Consider the following 20,261-nt stretch of genomic DNA (forward strand, 5'->3'; position numbering starts at 1 on the left):
ATAATCAATATTACAAAAATAACGCAAATGTTACAAAATTTGACATTAAAAAGTGTAAAAGTCACTCGTTTTTCTAAAGAAACACTGTCAAACAGTGACACCCGCAGGCGAAGCCCGTGTCTCGTGTCTCCCTTCAGCTCATAGAAACAAAGCAGAGCCGGGGAAAGTCACATGAGAGGAGGCAGTGCCTCCATCACGCTATGACTGGATATGATCGGTTACAATTGGACATGATTGGTTCGTGCGATAAATCCCGCCTCTTGTTTTCGTGCATTCTCGTCAAATCAGCCTGAATGAAGACAGTGATGCCGTTAATGGGAAGACTAATTAAAAAGTAAGTAAACAACTATCACTTAGATATCACCTCTTTATTTCATGTCAAAATCAAACTCGAAATGGCCTGAAAACATGATGATCCGGCCCACATCCGGTACATGTGGATTACACGTGGACCAAATGTGGGCCGTATCTGGGCCGACACTATGTTGCTGTCAGGGGTTAACTTAACCAGGAAAATTGTGTAACAGGGACATAAATGAGGACATTGTTATGTGGTTATAGTTGTTATTGTAGAAAAATTTTGCCTCCATATTTCACAAGACCACTCATGCCATGCACAACCTGCTTCTCACAATGTGCATCCTCTCACACATGCAGAAATTGATACACATATTTATGATGAACTTTCACAAATGCACGCATTATAAATGGACAAGTATACGGTTTATGTTGTTTTGTAAGCTTATTGTCAGCGGAAGTTGCAAATAATGATGAGAAACAGATCTACTTGCAGCAGTTCGAAGATTTTATTCATTTATTAATTAAGATTTAATGTTAATAAACAAAACTCAAAACAAAACACACTTGACTGAAAACCTTGAACAGAACATCTGTATAACCTGACAAGAACAGACAAGTGAACTGAACAAAGGGCTTAAATACAAAAGCCAAACAAATCAATGAAATAAAAAACAGGTGCAACAGATAATCAAACCAATGAAAAACCAAGGAAATGAACTAAAAACTAGAAAACAGAACTAAACCCACCCAAAACAGACATGAACACAGATTCCCCATTACACTTACACAATACAATCCACAAACACATACAGGTTGTTTATGTATATGTGTTATATGTGTATCTGTAATTTAATGCCATGTCATTTATCTAATGTTCATTGCTTTAAAAAATATTGTAAAATAATAATAGCTTATCTAACAACACAATTTTAAATTGAATATAACCATAAATGTTAGAACTGTTGCATTTACAGTTTGCTCAAGAGACTTACGAGAAGCATCATGCTGGTTTTTCCAACTTACTACCCACAACCACTGACACACATTGCATTCACACATTCCACATCCAGACCACATTCACATGTCCAGGTCTGCATTGCAAAAGCTTTACAGTTTTTTTCAACTGCATACAAACATTTTCAAAACTTTGTCTCTTTTTTTCAAATCTTTACACACAAATCCAAGAATTGCACACACAAAATTCAAAATGCCTCACATCTCTTGCAAAATGAAACACTGCATTCAAAATATCACAAACACATCTCAAAAGCAAACATTTGTCTTACTTTGCAAACACATTTGCCATAATATTCTATTTTTGCATATATCATATACACACACAGTTATTCAAAACCTAAAGCTCTTCTTTCATGAGCTCCTGTACATTTCCGTACAAGATTGAAATTAATTGGCAGAGACATGTTGAAAAATTCATGGTAAGCATGAAAGCAAGATTGAACTTTATTTGAAACTTTTTTTCTTTTTTTTTTCTTTTTTTACTGTAAGCGTTTGTGGTTGTAAATATACTATTGCACAGTACAAAAGAAAATAAATACATCAACCATGTGTAGTTGGACCAAAAAAAAAAAACTAGCATAATTTTAAAAAAGGTGAATATTCCAAAGGAATGGTGTGTATGTGTGTCCTGGTATGGGACCAAATGTCCCCACAGGTAAAGTAATACCAGTGCATTTTGACTTTGTGGGGACATTTTTAAAGTCCCCATGAGGAAACAAGCTTATACACAGTAAAATCCCCAAAGTTAAATCAACTCTGTTCAGAGTATATTTGGTCCCTCTCTGAATAGTGTTAAAATAACACTGAAGCAGAGTTAAAGTTAATGAGATAATTAAGCTATTAATTAAGTGATGATTAAACATTAATGATGAACACTTGCTGTTAACAAGCAGAATCGCTGAAGAAAAGAGAAAAACAAGAACTACAGCTGACTTCAGCCAAAACCATTTAATTGAAATCAACTGAAGATAAAAGTCATTAAATCTCACTAGATCTGATTAAAAGATCCGATTCACTTATTACTAACCAGATTGACTTTATTTCTGTCACAAGTCTAAAGAAGTTCTTATTGAGAATTAACAGAGGTTTAGATGTTGCTGTTTTATTGGTTAAAAATGTATGCCACCATCGTAGTGGTCAGGGTTTGTTTTAGTTGGGCTCTTTACCCTTTTTTGTTTTTAAAATAGTTAGTGTTTGAGCAATTGCAATAGTGTTTCATAGCAAACGCTTGTACTTTGCTGAATCAAAAGACTAAAGGAGCAGATCAGCTTGAATTTGCTGCTTGAGAGCATTTTGAATCAGCATCACAAAGAGGTCTCTTTCTCTTTGGTTTCTTGACAGCTATTACAGAAATGCAACAAAAAAATGCCACCGCAATGCAGCATGCATGGTCTTAAAATATATCTGTTTGCTGCAGCACTTTCTCTTCAAAATGTACAAGTGACAAAACATAAGATGCTTTGGATACAATCAGACAATCTCACAATGACTACACAATATAAAAGCAGCAAATATCTACTCACTTTACAGCACATACTTCACTGCTTTCCAACAACATATGCATTGTTGGAGAAAAAAATCTAACATAGAAAGTCAAGGGTCAAGAGCCCAACTTAAGCAAACGCTGATCTCCTTGACGGTGGCATCTTTTTTCTTTTCTTTTCTTTTCTTTTCTTTTCTTGACCAATAAACCTCTGTTAATTCTCGTTTCTGTAGATATGAGAAAATAAAGTCAATCTGGTTGGTAATATGTGAAGCTGGTAATGCTGTTTGTGGAGTTGTTTAATCAGATCTACAGAGATTTAACGATTTTATCTTCAGTTACTTCAGTTTTTATCTAAGGCTGTGACTGAAGTCAGTTGTAGTTCTTGTGTTTCTCTTTTCTTCAGTGATTCTGCTTGTTAACAGCAGGTGTTTATCATTATTGCTCAATCATCACTTAATTAATTGCTTAATTATTTCATTAACTTTAACTCTGCTTCAGTGTTATTTTAACACTATTTAGAGAGGGACCAAATGTTCTCTGAGCAGAGTTGATTTAACTCTGGGGATTTTGCTGTGTATATAAATCATACAGAATTGTTTTCTGAACATCTAAAATAGCAGAATGTTTTCTGTCATGGTAGGTCTAGTGGTAGGGTTAGTGTAAGGGGATAGAATAGACAGTTTGTACAGTATAAAAACCATTATGCCTATGGAATGTCCCCATAAAACATGGAAACCCAACATGTGTGTGTTGTGTATGTATTTGTTGGTGAGATGGTTAGGTGTTTCTAGGATCCATCTCTCCTCCTGGCTGGATCCAGCCACAATACTTCATTCACATCACATATTCTCTCTTGCATATCCAACCTTGGATGGAGGCAGTGTCAGTGTCTCCACATGCCTCCTCCATTGCCTGGAGAAGTATTATGTTGACATAGGGACAACGATCATGCACTTTCCAGCACCATGTGGAGAAAAAAATCCTCAATAGGATTTAGAAATGATGAATATGGAAGTAGACAACAGAAAAGTTGTTCAAACTTGACCTTTGTCCTATTTATAGGCCTATTCTAAAGCCATGATTGGTTGGTGTTAAGTAAAGTAATAAGTGTTTGCGTATGTGAGGAGTTAGTGTGAGGCACTGATGAATTAGTGTGGCATTTTGATTGGTTGTGTTTGAAAAAGGAAATCAAGATACTTCCTGTTGGATTTTTGTATGTTACATAGAGAATTGTGTGTTGTGTTTTGCAAAAAGTGTTTTATGAAATTGAAAATTGAGTCAAAGGCCGAGAATTAGTGTGTGGTTTTGCAGATTTGGTGTGTGGTTCTGCTGTTTGAGTGTCAGGTTTCAGAAATTGTGTGACAAGTAAGGATTTTGTGCGAAAGGAGTTGAAAAAAACTGTAACAATAGTGGAGAATCACCACAACACTTCATTAAACACGTGTTTTTATCTAGTTGTAACAATACAGGATACTGAAGTGAAAAGAGAATGGAAACTAATCTTGACCTGATTTCTCAGTAACTTCCCATTATCACCACCCAGTGAACGTGATTTTATCAAGGACAACATGTTCCTGTATAAACATCCTTGTTGATTCTGGAGCAACAGTCCAATCCGCCAATCTGATTTGAGGGATGGGTTTACAGTTAATGTCAAGTTTAGGCTTACAGCAAGGGTTAGGGGCTTCTACACTATTGTTATTCACCTCTCATTTCCCTCTGATTTTAGGAATAAGTTGGGTTAGGTTTAGGGGTAGGGATAGAGGTTGTACTTTAAACTGAAGTCTAACTGTCCGGTCCGAAGGTTTGTATAAACATACAGTTAAATCTCTTTTGTCAATCCCTCTATACCTTACTGAAATAAAGCAACACTGACCTACATCAATTTCCTGTTTTTGGAGGTTAGTACTAGTTTGATGCTGATCTACAGCTGCTGGATCAGAAAAGCAACTCTGTTCTGAAAGCTTATGTGTTCAAATCTAAAACATAAATGAATTTGATGTTACTAAGAACTTTAGTAACATCAGTTTGTGGTTAAAGGAATAGTTCACCCAAAATCATTGAAAATTTTAATTTTATTAAGACCAATTTTATCCTTTCTGCACTCTAAAAAATGCTGGGTTGAAAACAACCCAAGTTGGGTTGAAAATTGGCAAACCCAGTGATTGGGTTGTTTTAACCCAGCGGTTGGGTTAAATGTTTGCCCAACGTGCTGGGCAGTTTTATTTAATTTAACTATTGTTTAAAAATGACTGCATTGCTTTCTTAAAATGAACCCAAGATATGTTGGAAATTAACATTCATTAATATGTTTAATAAATGAACATTTATGAACATATTATTTATTAATAAGTTTCATGAATGATAATTAAACAATAAAAATTGCTTATTAATGTTCACTTTTTGATTATTATTGTTGCCTCTAATAATTATGTGTCTGATTTTTAATTTAATCAACCTATTTTGGGTTCATTTTAAGCCAGCCATATAGTAATTTTTAAACAATGGTTGGGTTAAATAAAACTGCCCAGCACGTTGGTCAAACATTTAACCCAATCACTGGGATTGTCCATTTTCAACCCAACTTGGGTTGTTTTTAACCCAGCATCTTTTAGAGTGTGATTAATTGTGGACTGCATTTCCCATCATCCTCCCTGGCACCTAACCATGCATAGCTGCAACTCATCTAGCCATAATTTTTGGACCAAAAACTTCTTCATGTAATAACCTAGAATACTGTCTAACACTTGATGGCTGCTCTGTTAAGTCTTCGTCGTCAGTTAGGAACCTGGGTGTGCTCTTTGATACCAATATTTCATTTGAAGGCCATGTTTCTAGCATCTGTAAAACCGCATTCTTCCATCTTAAAAATATATCTAAACTACGACATATGCTCTCAATGAAAAATGCAGAAGTTAGTTCATGCGTTCATGACCTCAAGGCTAGATTACTGTAATGCTCTACTGGGTGGTTGCCCTGCTCGCTTGATAAATAAACTACAGCTCGTACAAAATGCAGCAGCTAGAGTTCTTACTAGAACTAGGAAGTATGACCATATTAGCCCAGTTCTGTCAACACTGCATTGGCTTCCTGTTAAACATCGTATAGATTTTAAAATCTTCCTAATTACTTACAAAGCACTAAATGGTTTAGCTCCCCCGTACCTGAGTGAGTTCTTAAAGCATTATAGTCCTTCACGTCTATTGCAATCTCAGAATTCAGGCCAGTTGATAATACCTAGAATATCAAAATCAACCGGAGGCGGTAGATCCTTCTCCTGTTTGGCACCTAAACTCTGGAACAATCTTCCTAGCATTGTTCGGGAAGCAGACACACTCTGTCAGTTTAAATCTAGACTAAAAACGCATCTCTTTAACCTGGCATACACATAACACATTATCAATTTATGTTTTCAAATCCATTAAAGGATTGTTAGGCTGTATAAATTAGGTCAGCCGGAACCGGGAACACTTCCTATAACACCAGATGCTCGTTACATCAGAAGTAGAATGGCATCTATGCTGATATTAGTCTCTCTGTTTATCCCAAGGTTTACCATAGTCAGTCAGATCCGGGCCGTATCCAGGTGAGATCGAGGACCTGCGCCTTGACACGACCACAACGCAGCCCTGAAGTGTCAGCAATTGAGTCAACTAGATCATCCACTGTGAAGGCCTCATCGACACGACAGCCAGTGGCACAGCTCCTCAACAAACGTGATGAATACAATCCTCAACTGGATGGAACTGGAATAAATACTTTGACTGTTGTGATCCCATCGGACTTATTATGATTCAGGCAGTTATCATAAAGCACTGTTCGCTGTTGGCCAGAGGAGAACTGGCCCCCCGACTGAGCCTGGTTTCTTCCAAGGTTTTTTTTTCTCCATTTTAACACCTGTTTGCCACCTGTTTGCCACCTGATGTCACCTGTTGGAGTTTGGGTTCCTTGCTGCTGTCGCCTTTGGCTTGCTTAGTTGGGGACACTTGACATTTGATATTCAACAGTGTTCTGATCTGCCTGCACTGACACCATTGTATGCGAACTGAACTGAGCTGGATGATGACAATCATTACTCCAGTGCTGATATAGATAAATTAACTAAATTAATAACTATTGATTCTTACGTCGGAATGAATCAATACTGAATTTACTTAAGATGGACACTATTTTCTTTAAGAGCTGCTGTGCAGCCAAAATTATATACCAGTTATCACTGTAAAGCTGCTTTGACACAATCTGCATTGTAAAAAGCGCTATATAAATAAAGGTGACTTGACTCATCACCAGCACTATATAGAGCACTCACACTCCCTCAGTCATTGTCTGACCTCATCTGATGCTACAGACTACTTACCTGCTTTATGTATGTGACTACCTTGATAAATGTTACCTTATCTGAGTTGATCTCCAGTCATTCAAGTCATCCAGTTCATTTTCCAGTCATCTCTTGTCTCATCGTTGTTCCCTTTTGTGTGTGTGTGTTCACACTATTCTATAAGACAAAGACTCAAATTCAACCATACCAGTCTATCTCATCTGCTAAACATCTCTTACCTGTTTATGCATTGTGATCCTACCATATCTGCAAATAAACCTGTTTCAGTTTTACCGCAGTTCTGGTCATTGCGTGACAGCACTAGACTGAGCACAAAAAAAGTTCTTTAGACACCACAACAAACAGGATATGAGGATATTATTTCCAGTTAGCAACTTTTGTGCTTCCACTTATTTCAGTTAGTTGCCAAGACAATATAGTTTTTGTTTCATTTTTAGTTTAATATTTATATTTTATTTCAGCTCTATTTTAATTAACAAAAACTTTTAGTACTTATAGTAGTTTTAGTACATTTTCAGAACATTTTCGTTCACTGCTCCTTGCTGGTGGAATGATCTCGCTGCCTTCATCCGGAATGCAGAATCCCTGGCAATATTCAAAAGACAGCTGAAAACTCATCTCTTTCGAGAGCACTTAACCTCATCTTAAAAAAAAAAAAAACTATGCTTTCGCTTACTTTAATCCATCCCTATTCTAGCTTATGCTACTCTGAGCAATGTCTGAAACTTGTCTTGTGAGCACTTCTCTATTTGCCTCTTCATGATGAATCGCTTGTCATATTCGCTTTGGATAAAAGTATCTGCAAAATTAATAAATGTAAATAAATGTAGTTAATAATGATAACCCTGTTTATTCAAACTGTAATATATATTAATAACCTGCTGTCAAGCAGGTAATGCATGGCACAAATCCAAAATCTCTATATGATTAATCATTACAGCAACTATTTTAAAAATGCAACATAATTATCCTCCTTAGATGAAACGACTGTGTCCCTGTGAGTCTAGATAAGTACGTCAGTACTTCAAGATCAGTGTTTCCTGTTTACTCTCTCAGATTTAACCACAGTGGGTTTGAGCAGTCATAAAGTGGTCAAAACGGTTTTCTGTCGTCTACTCAGTTCTTTTACTGCTCAACATTGTTTGCAAATGTTTTACTTGTGGACTCCATTTACTCTGTTTTAACCAATATATTACATTTAAACAGAATTGTGTGTTGGTTTTGAAAAAGCATAGACCTATTATTGTTTGCATAAATCAAGACTATTGATAATCCACTGATTGTTACTATCTACCTTAAGTTTTGCCCACATTACATACAAAATACCATGAAATGAAGGAATACTGTGGAGAACATCAATGCATTATGAAGGTTATGAAATCCCAAAAGTGATTTTAAAAAACTGTTGACTTAAGCGTTTATATTTCAATATTACTCCAAAATATCTTGATGTATGTAGATAGATAGATAGATAGATAGATAGATAGTTTTTCTTATAAAATTTGTTTTATTTATAATAATTATAATTATAATCTGAGCGCCACTCATGGCCACAAGAGGGCGCTGCTGTCTCATGCCTCTCGTGCAGCGCCCCCAGTCATTTTGCAACCTAAGCAGCCGCCTACGCCACGGGCCGGCCCTGAGTAATGTATATCCTAGTGAAACAGCTTCTGAAATAAGAACAAATGTAGAATGGGAAGTGATTTTGTCCATGGGTAATTAATTCAGTAGCCCCTCACTGCAGAACACGAGATCCAGGGGACGGAGATGGGTAGGTTTAGGGATCTGTAAAGTGGCAGGAGTTGGATCTGGATTCAACTTTCCCCCCTGGATCTCGTGTTCTGCAGTGAGGACAATCTCAATTAAATGGATGGTTGTGGTTTGCTACTGGTGGTTCTCTTGTGAGTGACAGGTTGCCCCGCCCTCACGTCAGTAAACATGCCAGGGAGGGGAAGATATGTTGATTAAACATTACAGGGGAACATGATTTTAAAAAATTAATTAATTAATTAATTAATAATAATAATGACATGCAGGGATAAAACAATTATAAAAAAATACAGCAGTATTCCATAAAAAACAAAGAATTGTTAATTTTGATTTCATGTTGACTTTAAATGTTCAAAACCATGAGTGTTAATAGGGAGTTGATCTTTGCTGTTAACAGCTTCCGCTCTTCTAAGGTTTTCCCATAGATGTTACAGAACTGACATCACTGAGGATCAGGTCTGGGTTTGGTCAGTCAGTCAAGTTCTTCCACGTCAGATTCAAAAGGGCCTTCCTCAAAAGTCTGTATGATGTAACATTATGAACTGATTTCACTAGGATTGCCAAATCCGTTAATGAGAAGGAGGTTTCCACATATTGGCCATTCCAGGCACTACTGCTGCTTCTAACAGTCAGTTGAGAAATAACTGTCAATCTAATGTTTTAATCCTTGTGTTTTTGTACATTTCAGTTAGGATAATAAGCTGTAGGGAATCAATAATAATAGTAATAAGGTTATCATTAATATTTTTGGATATAAGCAAAGTTTCAAGGAGCCAGTAAAAGAGTATCAGACTAAAGAGAAACCGCTAATTTGGAAGATTTTTGAAACTGTGATATATATATATATATATATAGAAACACACACACACACACACACACCTTTGGGAGAAAACAGAACATAAAAATGTATAAAACAATCTATTACTGAACAAGAACAGGGCAATCAAATAACATGCAAGTAAACGATTGTCCATGGCAAATTAGTTTAACATTAAAACAAAAAATGCTGGGAAATGTCACTCCTGCCTTGAATTTTCCTGAAGATTGAAGAATATTTTTTTTAAATAATTAAAATAATGCCAAATCACTGGCCCATATTCCCTCAAAACCATCATGTTGAGGAAAAAAAGTCATCAGAATGATAATTGATAAAAAATAAAAATAAAAATCACTGTGCTTGACATGCACAATAAGCCTAAAAGTTGACATAAAAAACATTCCCATGAGCTTTCTTTTAATTACAGACAGCAAGATATGACATGCTCCTCTCGAACATACAAAAACAATGCACAAGTTCCAGTAACAGGGGTGGCTCGTCTTACCCCACCCTCCCTACAGTACATACTTGCATACTAATTTCTGGGTGAGGAAACTTCCTTCCATCCCTAATCCGAAGGGAAGCTGCAGTGTTGCACAGCTGTCAATTTTCGAGAAGTACATGTTTCCATATCCTTTTCATGTTGTTCCCCCATGCAAATCCCATGTGTATACTGTGTTGTATATAATAGTAATATGCAGCTTGTGGGAAGCTTTTTTGCTTTTAATGAGAGCGAGATAAAACTGAAGCTTAACCACACCCACTTCTGTAGCATTTTTCAAAACTGTGGTGAGAACTGACTGCATGATTCTTTAAAGTCCCTAAATGGTGCGAAGAATGCGACGACAGCATAGACAAACCCGCGTTGCACTTTCTCCCATTTAAAACAATACGAGTGTTATTCTATAGTCTTTGGCTTAACCCTGGGTTATTATCGTCGTTCTAAACTCCGTTTTTAACCCCGGGTAAAGGAGCGTTTCACACTTGTAATTTAGAGGCCGGGTTAGCACCGCTTTTTACCTGGGGTTATGAAACCCTGCTCCGGAGAAGGGTTAGCACTGCTTTTGCTGTGTTAACGCATTGCGGTGCCAAACTTGTACAGTGTGAAATGATGCGGTGTTAGAATGACGCTTAGCAACTGACAACCAATCGTGTGCCTTATATTCACGTACTTTGGGCAGTCAAGGAAATCTAGGAATCAAGGAAGTCAAGGTGTCTATTACAAGACACATTACTAAACGACTACAGCTTTCATCATGTAATTTATTGAGTAATGGACTACAATATAGTCTACCCAGCACTGACTCTGATATAGTTACTGTTGTATTAATGTGGAATGAGAATTCTGTACAGGATGTATATTGCAGAGGTGTCCAATCCGTTCAGCCCAAACACACCTGCCTGGAAGTTTCCAGTAATCCTGAAGACCTTGATTAGCTGGTTCAGGTGTGTTTTAGTGTGTCTGGTCCTTTTGTAAACTTAATTTCTTCACATTTAAGGAGCAGACTCAGTGTGATAAATTCTGTCATTTTCTAATGTCATTATTGTTAACAGACTGACTTACTGTTAGTAGACATCCATTACTTAAAAAATACTAATTTCCTGATTCCTAATGTCTATTTCCTGAAATACCTACTTTTTTATTTCTTTCTGTTAACCTGTCATTATCTCATGAAGGTCCACCCTCTTTTCTAGGATATAAAATGGGCACTGAAACACATGAATTCATTCACCTCCTGATCAAAGATGGATCTTCAAATCTCAGTTCTTCTTCTGTTCATTCTGTTCACTGGAGGTACAAAGACAAATTGCTTGATTTTTTTATTGCATACAAATGCAGATCATTGGATCTCTCTCATTCACTGTCTCTGTTTTATTACAGGACACTCTCTCAGATGTTATGAGTGCATGAGTGTGACGGGTTCTTGTGCAGATCAAACGGTACAAACATGTCCCAGTGGATATTCTCAGTGCATGAGTTCAACAGTAGTAACGCCAATTGGTAAGTCCAGCAGTGGAGTATTTAAATGTATTTATATGATTTATGATTGCAAGCATAGAATTTTCTATACAGATATATACTACTTAATTCATTTTTTACTCAGATTTTTATGTAAATAATATAATTTGAAATAATGAAAAATGTTTAAAATTTGAAAAATGCTCAGTTTTAAGCAATTTCACAAGTGGTCTTAGACTTTCAGCATCACAGAGTGTCTCTTCAGCATCATTTTATATGGAAAATTTTGTCTTTTCTTATGTTTTGCCGCTGTGATTAGAAAGATAAACACATAAACACAGACAAACACATAAATTCACCATGTGCAGACATCATTCCTTTATCATTCATGTTTTTAGGAGACAATACTACTGAAGTAAAGATTAAAGGTTGTGCTCCATCATATTCCTGTCTATTCTCAAGCTACAGCACTGCAGAGGTCTCTGTTTCCTGCTGTAACACAGACCTTTGTAATGCCAAAGATGCAGGTATTGTACTTTACTGACCATATGCAAATGACTGCTATAAAGTAAATACTCATTTTACATCCATAGGACATTCAATCAGGAAAAAAAAAAATGTAGGAATTGATTGAATGGAGTGGCTTAAGTAGTGTTGTTTCATATATGTTTTATTTTGTACAGAGCTTTCTGGAGGTTCCAGTTCTAATGACGTCAATGTCCCCAATATCCCCAACTTCCCCAATATCCCCAATTTCCCCAGTGTCTCCAACGTCCCCAATGGAAAGAAATGTTACTATTGTGTTGGGAACAGCTGCTCAAACATAATAGACTGTTCTGGGAGCGAAGACCACTGCATTACAGCAACAGGTGAGAATCTGAAAAAAAGAAGATGATTAAAGTCATTATTTTTGTCTTTTCATCATTGGTGGGTCTTATTTTTGAGCACTTGATACCGATCACATATACCAATGTCCAGCTTAGACTGACTCAACTTCTGTTCTCTTTCATTTCATCAGGGACTTATGGAAGCCAGTCAGTTGTTGCAAAAAGCTGTGTGTCTAAAGCAGTTTGTGATGCTGCAACATCGGATCCTAATGTTCGGGGCATCTCATGTTGTGAGGGGAACCTGTGTAACGGTGCTCAGAGTGTCTCCCAGAGCTTCCTGTTCCTCTGCTGTTCTCTGCTCTCCTACTTCCTGCTGCACTGAATCCAGCAGCTCCTCACATCCTACAGTCAGACACACTGTACTGAATATAGAGCTTGTATTTTCTATGTACTGTCTTTGGTGTTCTGATGTGATGAACTGAAAAGTATACTGGAAATAGCAGGAAACGGTACATCATCAGCTTGTTTCTGGTTTATATTTAATAAAGCTTGTCAAGTTGTAAAGATATCTGATATACTGCAGTAAAGTAAAAATAAATCGTTCATTCTGCACTTGCAACATCCTTTTGGAACTGTTAAAAAAATGTAACCGTATATTTCAATAAAGTGTCAAACTGCATTTAGCATCATTTATCAGCAGGTGGCAGCAGATAATATTTTGTACCAAAATAACACCCTTGCTTTCAGCTCAATGCATTTTTTTTTAAATTGTGCTGTATTGATATGCTGTCATACGTACGGTGACCGGGAGAGGACATGTTCGGTTCACTTAGTTTTGTCGTGGCCACAACATGTTAACTCGTGGGAACGTGATAATAAGTCGTGGACACGAGATCATTTTGTCGAGGTAACGACATTTGTCGAGGTAACTTTCTATTGGCTTTTATCCCATCATAATGCCGTCCTTCAGTTGTCTTTTTCTTACTGTTACTATTCCCAAATTGATGTAAGATGTGTGTGCGTGCATGTTAATTATGTAGAATCTGTCTGTTGATGGTATTCATGTAGGCTATTTAAAAGAAAAGAAAAGAAAAGAACATGTCGCTTCTTTCTGCAGAAAAACAGCAACGGGCTGAATGAAAATGTAAAATGTGACTCTTCCATCCAGGTAGTGGTATTTGTTTTTATTGTTATTTTTATTTTTTATGCATTCCATTTTTATTCTTACGTATTTGTTTCCTTTTTATGTAAAGCACTTTGAATTACAATTGTGTATGAAATGTGCTAAATAAAATTGCCTTGCCTAATCGACTCTCTGACAGTAGGTGGCGCTGGAACAGAAGAAATAAAGCCGTTTCCCTGGTAACCTCTGTACACAAAGCAGCTGTGCTTATAACAACGCATTCAAATAGCTCGAAAGATTTTTTACCTCTCATAAAAATGAACCATAGTTTTACTACAAATAAAACAAAATGGTTATTGTAGTTAACCATGGTAACCACAAATTAACCATGGTTTTGCTACACTATAGTTTTGTAGTAAAATTATTGTTATACAAATAGTAGCCTATCAGTCTGACAAAAAAAAAAATCATAGTTACACACTTTTAACCATGGTTAATTTTCGTATGTGTTCACAATAGTTTGCAATGCAAGCTATTTGTAATATGTTATTTTGCTAACTTCTTATACATGCAAATAAAACTAGTGAATAATACAAATTTACAAAATAATCTCAGTGGGATATGTTTTATACAACTTAGTGTAACATTTAACAGAAAACTGCATGCACGTGACATCACATTGAGGCGGGGCAATTCGCTTCTTTCTAAGTCCGTTTCGTCTGATGCCTTTATGTCTGATTCCCTTTAGTCTGAGGCCGTTTCGTCTGATGCCTAATTGTACGAGACCTGACACCTGACGTTGTTTTTCCTGAGACCTGAAGCCTTTCAGTCTGAGGCGCGATGCCGTTTTGTCCAGTGACTGAAGCCTTCTAGTCTGAGGCATGAAGCCTTTTCGTTGTATGACTGAGGTGTGAGGAAGTCCTAAAATGTATACCGTACACGCGATGTAAAGTCGTGGCCTCGAGATCATATGTTGAGGGAACGGTATTTTTTTTTCGTGGCCACGACTTTTGAGAGAACAACATTATTTCTTATGGCCACGAGTTAAATGCGTAAACAACCCGCGCGACCATGGCAACCTGGAATTGCCAGAAATGGATAGGCCTATATAATATAATTTATTTTTAATTAGGAAAAAGCGCGGAATTAAGAAATTATTATATTAGCATATTGCCTATTGTGTGCGCGATGCCTGCAGTATAGCAGCATTCGAATGAAGTTTATCAATAAATATTAGAATATGCCGTGTATATTTTTTATCACATCCAACAGTATTTTAAATCCATTCACTGATTGTTAATTTTTTTCATATTTTTATATTTATCATTATTATTATTATTATCATTACTATTTGCTTTATTTTCCCCTTCATTTTCCATATCTCTTTACCTTTCTGTAGGCCTATGTTAGCTATATTTTGTAAATACTTCAAATGCCCGATCATGCCAATAAAAATGTGTCTTTATAACTGTATTGACTGTTGTGAAGATAGGCTAAATGATCGTCTGTTATCATTTGTAGCACCCTCGTGCCCGTAACAGAATGAAGTTAGAATAATTTATTATTAATAATATTTTAATATGGTAAAAGAATATTTAAGCTACAAAAAAAATGGATAATAACAAACTTCATTTGAATGCTGTCTATTGGCAACATCGCGCGCGATATAAGCTATTTATAGCTTACATTGCGCGCAATGTTGACTATACAACATTCAAATAATATATTAATATAATAATTTGTCATTATTTTTTCATTCTTAATTAAAAATAAATATTATTATAGGCCTATCCATTTCTGATAATTCCAGGTTGCCATGGTCGCGCAGGTTGTTTACGCATTTAACTCGTGGCCATGAGAAATAATGTCGTTCCTTCAAAATAATGAAGTCATGGCCACGAGAAAAATATGTTGTTCTCTCAACATAAGATCTCGTGGCCACGACATATTATCAACCTAAGTGAACCGAACATGCCCCCTCCCGGTCACCGTACATATGAAATGAAAGTTATGATAGTCTTTTCTTCATTATTGTGACATATATCCAAGCGAAACGTCTTCTGGAACAAGAAAAAAAAGTAGGGTGGGACTTGATTTTGTCCATGGGGAATTGATTGGATGGATGTGGATTGCTATTGGTGGATCTAAAATGAGTGACAGGTTGTTCACAGAAGTAAACAGGTCATCAGAGAAGAGATATCGCTGCAGAAGAGAAGTTATTTTGACTAAATAATGATGTGCACAAATAAGTCATTTATAATAAACTGACAATTTCCTATTTAAAAAAAAAAAACGAATGGCCAATTTTCATTTCATGGCGACTTTTAAGTATTAAGAAAGAGTTTTATGAAGCTTAGTATCTTCAATGCATGAATTAGTGATGAATTTATTTTTTGTCATGGCTGTTCTAGACATGCAAACACAGGATGCTGGGACCTCTACAAATGATCCAGAATGCAGCAGCACCATCAGTTTTCAATAAACCAAAGAGAGTGTACTTCTGCTTCTGCTGTCTGTCTTGTTACTGTTTTTGAACTACAAATGCACCAAATCCTCAGGATGCATGAAAATGACCTTGTGAAAAACAAGTGTACTTAATTGTATTCAACATGTACTTATAGTTTCAAATCAACTGTAGGCTACTTGCAGATAATGATAATATAGTATTAATGAAATAAAAGGCAACTTAAGTGTAATAATTTAATATTAGTGGGAATAAACCTTCATGACTGTTTCTTAAAAGATCACTTCAGAATTAAAATTTCCTGATAGTTTACTCACCCCCATGTCATCAAAGATGTTTATGTTTTTCTTTCTTCAGTCAAAAAGAAATTAAGGATTTTGAGGAAAACATTACAGGATTTTTCTCCATATAGTGGACTTCACTGGGGTACAACAGATTGAAGGTCCAAATGTCAGTTTCAGTGCAGCTTCAAAGAGCTCTACACGATCCCAGACGAGGAATAAGGGTCTTATCTAGCTAAATGATTGGTCATTGTCTAAAAAAATAAATTTATATACTTTTTAACCACAAATACTCATCTTGCACTGCTCTACAATCCACACGCATGATATAATCACATTACAAAGGTCATGCGTGACATAGGCGGAAGTACCAATCCAGTGTCTACAAAGCGAATGTACAAAGATTCAGCCAAACGCCCTTTACAAAAAAGGTAAAACAACAAAATCGGACGATTATGAAGTTGGAGGAGAAAATTAGATGAAGTTTTTCGCCCTACCGTGGCACCTCCGCCTACATCACGTGTGACCTTTCAACGTAACGCATGGCACATCGTAGGCCTAGTGCAAGACGAGCATTTGTGGTTAAAAAGTATATACTTTTTTCTTTTTTTTTTTAAATGACAGATCATTTTGCTAGATAAGACTCTTATTCCTCATCTGGGATCATGTAGAGCTCTTTGAAGCTGCACTGAAACTGACATTTAGACCTTCAACCCGTTGAACCCCAGTGAAGTCCACTATATGGAGAAAAATCCTGGAATTTTTTCAACTGAAGAAAGAAAGACATGAACATCTTGGATGACATGGGGGCAAGTAAATTATCAGGAAATTTTAATTCAGAAGTGAATTAATCCTTTAACACACTTAAGTGTCACTTAATAAACTTTTGCCATGCTTTAAAGTACTTATTTGACATGAGGGTGAGTAATTAATGACAGAATTTTCATTTTTGGGTGAACTAACCCTTTGAGCTATACAACCTGTCCTCAGTTCACACTATTGTTGAGATTTCAGCAACACCTGTTCTCTGAACTGATCAGCAAGAATGTCACTTTTCTACATGACATTCAATGCTTTTAAAATCAAGATGCTTTAAGTCACCTAAGCATACGTTTGGGAGACATGCTGTGCATTACTGCTTGCTAAGCAAAATCTGACTGAAAACTTGACTGTCTGATTTGTTCTTTGGTCTTTTGTCAGATTTTATCTGAGTTTGCATGAGGATTACCCTGTAAGATAACTGGTTTCTCAATTACAGTACATCTGAATGTTAGTCATACCTAAGCATTCTTTATGTAGAAATCTACAGATCACTGATGTCTCTTTATGACTAAAGGACACTCTCTCAGCTGTTATCAGTGCACAAGTCTGACGGGCTCTTGTGACCAGGAAACAACCTGCTCCAATGGATTTCCAACTGCTTAGGTGCAACATATTGCTAAGTCCAGTATGATGGATTGAAATATACTGCTATAATTTATTGGTGCTGTGACGGTGTTTATGTAAATTATGCTGAACATCACAGAGCTACTTTTTTTTTTTTTTTGTGAATAAAATTTGCAATTGCAAGCATGGAAATTTGTTTTATTTAAAGCATTTTCACTAACACTTTACAATAAGGTTCCATTTGTTAAAGGGGTCTTTAGTTAGTGTGTAATGTTGCTGTTTGAGCATAAACAACATCTGCAAAGTTACGACACTCAAAGTTCAATGCAAAGGGAGATATTTTCTTTTACAGAAATCGCTTTTGAAGGACTACAACAAATGGCTGGTAGGGACTACAACAGGCTTCTTCCCGAGTTAGTGACATCACTAACCGTAAAATTTACATAAACCCCGCCCCTGAGAACATGCAACAAAGGGGGTGTGGCCATGTTGAGCTGCTTTAGAGAAGAGGAAGAGTTGTTGTAGTAGAGTGTTGTCATGCCGTCATTTTACACCGGACTGATTCACAAATGAGGGTAAATTCATTTTGAAAAGTTTAACATGACGGCACATGCTAGTCGATGAGTTGAATCAACTCCAAAACAACTACATAAATTTATCCACTAACTGTTCAGAAACATCCAGATTCATTCTAAAAGTTCCTGAGTCTCTCCATCAGTGTCTGACTCCGATTTGAACAATGTAAGGCTGAACACCGTTACTGACAATCATCATTTTGGCTGCGTGAGATTCTCCAGCTTTGTTGTTGTTGAGCAACCGAAGCGTGAGCTGATAAAGCTCCGCCCTCTTCTGGAAAGGGGTCCGGGAGCAGCAGCTCTTTTGCATTTAAAGGGACACACACAAAAAAAGGTGTGTTTTTGCTCACACCCAAATAGGGGCAAATTTAACAAGCTATAATAAATTATCTGTGGGGTATTTTGAATGGAAATTTCATTTCATCTGGGGATACCAGAGACTTATATTACATCTTGTAAAAGGTCCCTTTTAACATTAGTTTATTATATTAGTTAATACGTAGTTGATGTTAATTAAAAATTAACATTTTACTAATGCATGATTAAAATCAAAAGTTGTTTTTGTTAATATTATTTAATGAACCTGAGCTGACATGAACTAACAATAATGTTATATATTTATTAGCTAACACTTTCCCTATATTTGGACCTCACTGTATTTAAAGAGGAGATTTTGTTTTTGTTTTATTTTATTTTCTCCTTTGCAATTGTGAGTCTATACATTATTGGAAAGACAAGCATTTTCTCCTTTGACATTTATATGAATACATTTTCCATCACAGTAGTTTAACTGGTCATTCCTGTATCTTTCATGTTTTTCAGTCAATAGTACTACAGTGAAGGTGAAAAGTTGTGCTTTGTCAGTTGCGTGTCCAAGTGGGTCACTCAACCTCGGCATTGGAAAAGTCTCTTCTTACTGCTATAACACAGAACTGTGTAACGGCCAAGATGCTCCAGGTACTTTTCTTTACAGTACTTTACAGTCAACTCTTTAGATAACATTTAACAAGAAAAAAATAAGGGTGAAATCTGATTTTCTATCAGTGATTATGACGTCAGCCAAAAAAGAATGTTGTTTTACAGCCAGACATATTAAAGGGTTAGTTCTGTCATTAAGTACTTATCCTCATGTCATCCCAAACCCGTATGACCTTCGTTCATCTTCGGAACACAAATTGAGATATTTTTAAAGTTTCTGAACTACACATAGGCAGCAAAGTCATTGCACTTTTTGACGTCCAGGAAAGTATTAATGACATTGTTAAAACAGTCAACATGACTACAGTGGTTCAACCTTAATGTTATGAAGCGATGAGAATACATTTTGTGCGCAAAAAACAAAACAAAAATAACGACTTTATTTAACCATACTGTTGCACTTTATTTCTCAGCTAGGCAATATAACCCAAAAAACTTGAATAATAACGACCTGACCGTGAAGCCTCGGAACACCACTGGAAAATGTAACGAGTACTCGTAGTCAAAATAAAATTTTAAGGTGTAATTAATTAAAAGCACAATTATTCAGTTTAAATTGCACTCAAAGACTCAAGTAAAGTACAAATACCCCAAAATAATTCTCCCATGTTATTAGTCAAACGCCCAGCGTTTGTTAGGTAGGTCATGTTGTGAATTTGTATCCATTTATTCAATGTGTTTGGCAACAGTTGTCTAAACAAACAGTCTCTTTGAGTGAAATAAGAATGTGAACTATTCATAGACTGGTTCCTCGACAACATTTCATTACATCAGTTGTACCTAAAGCAATGTTGTGTGTGACAGTCAGTTCCAAAGATTTAGCAAACACAATACAAATGTTTTTGAAAACCAAAACAAGTCTGCTCTGTGAAAACATTTTTTGTTCCGGCTGCATGTTTTAGTTGGCTAGCATTTAAATGTATGGGTCTAGCTGGTGG

General features: G+C 36.2%; 1 protein-coding gene and 1 long non-coding RNA gene across 2 annotated transcripts; one reads left to right on the forward strand and one right to left on the reverse strand.

Annotated features, from left to right (window-relative positions):
• Positions 1 to 11,045: 11,045 nt before the first annotated feature.
• LOC127503755 (urokinase plasminogen activator surface receptor-like) lies at positions 11,046 to 13,823 on the forward strand. Its single transcript, XM_051877868.1, has 6 exons — positions 11,046 to 11,175; positions 11,425 to 11,524; positions 11,612 to 11,731; positions 12,088 to 12,216; positions 12,373 to 12,558; positions 12,708 to 13,823. The coding sequence occupies exons 2-6, from the start codon at positions 11,476 to 11,478 to the stop codon at positions 12,896 to 12,898; spliced, it is 675 nt and encodes a 224-aa protein (XP_051733828.1). The 5' UTR covers positions 11,046 to 11,175; positions 11,425 to 11,475; the 3' UTR covers positions 12,899 to 13,823.
• On the reverse strand, positions 12,339 to 12,774 carry LOC127503787 (uncharacterized). The gene is made up of 2 exons (XR_007927206.1): positions 12,658 to 12,774; positions 12,339 to 12,566 (listed from the first exon to the last, which is right to left on the reverse strand). It is a non-coding gene; the product is annotated as an uncharacterized LOC127503787 (long non-coding RNA).
• Positions 13,824 to 20,261: the final 6,438 nt, after the last annotated feature.

The sequence above is a fragment of the Ctenopharyngodon idella genome, chromosome 21 (genome assembly GCF_019924925.1).
Source record: "Ctenopharyngodon idella isolate HZGC_01 chromosome 21, HZGC01, whole genome shotgun sequence".
NCBI lineage: Eukaryota > Metazoa > Chordata > Actinopteri > Cypriniformes > Xenocyprididae > Ctenopharyngodon > Ctenopharyngodon idella.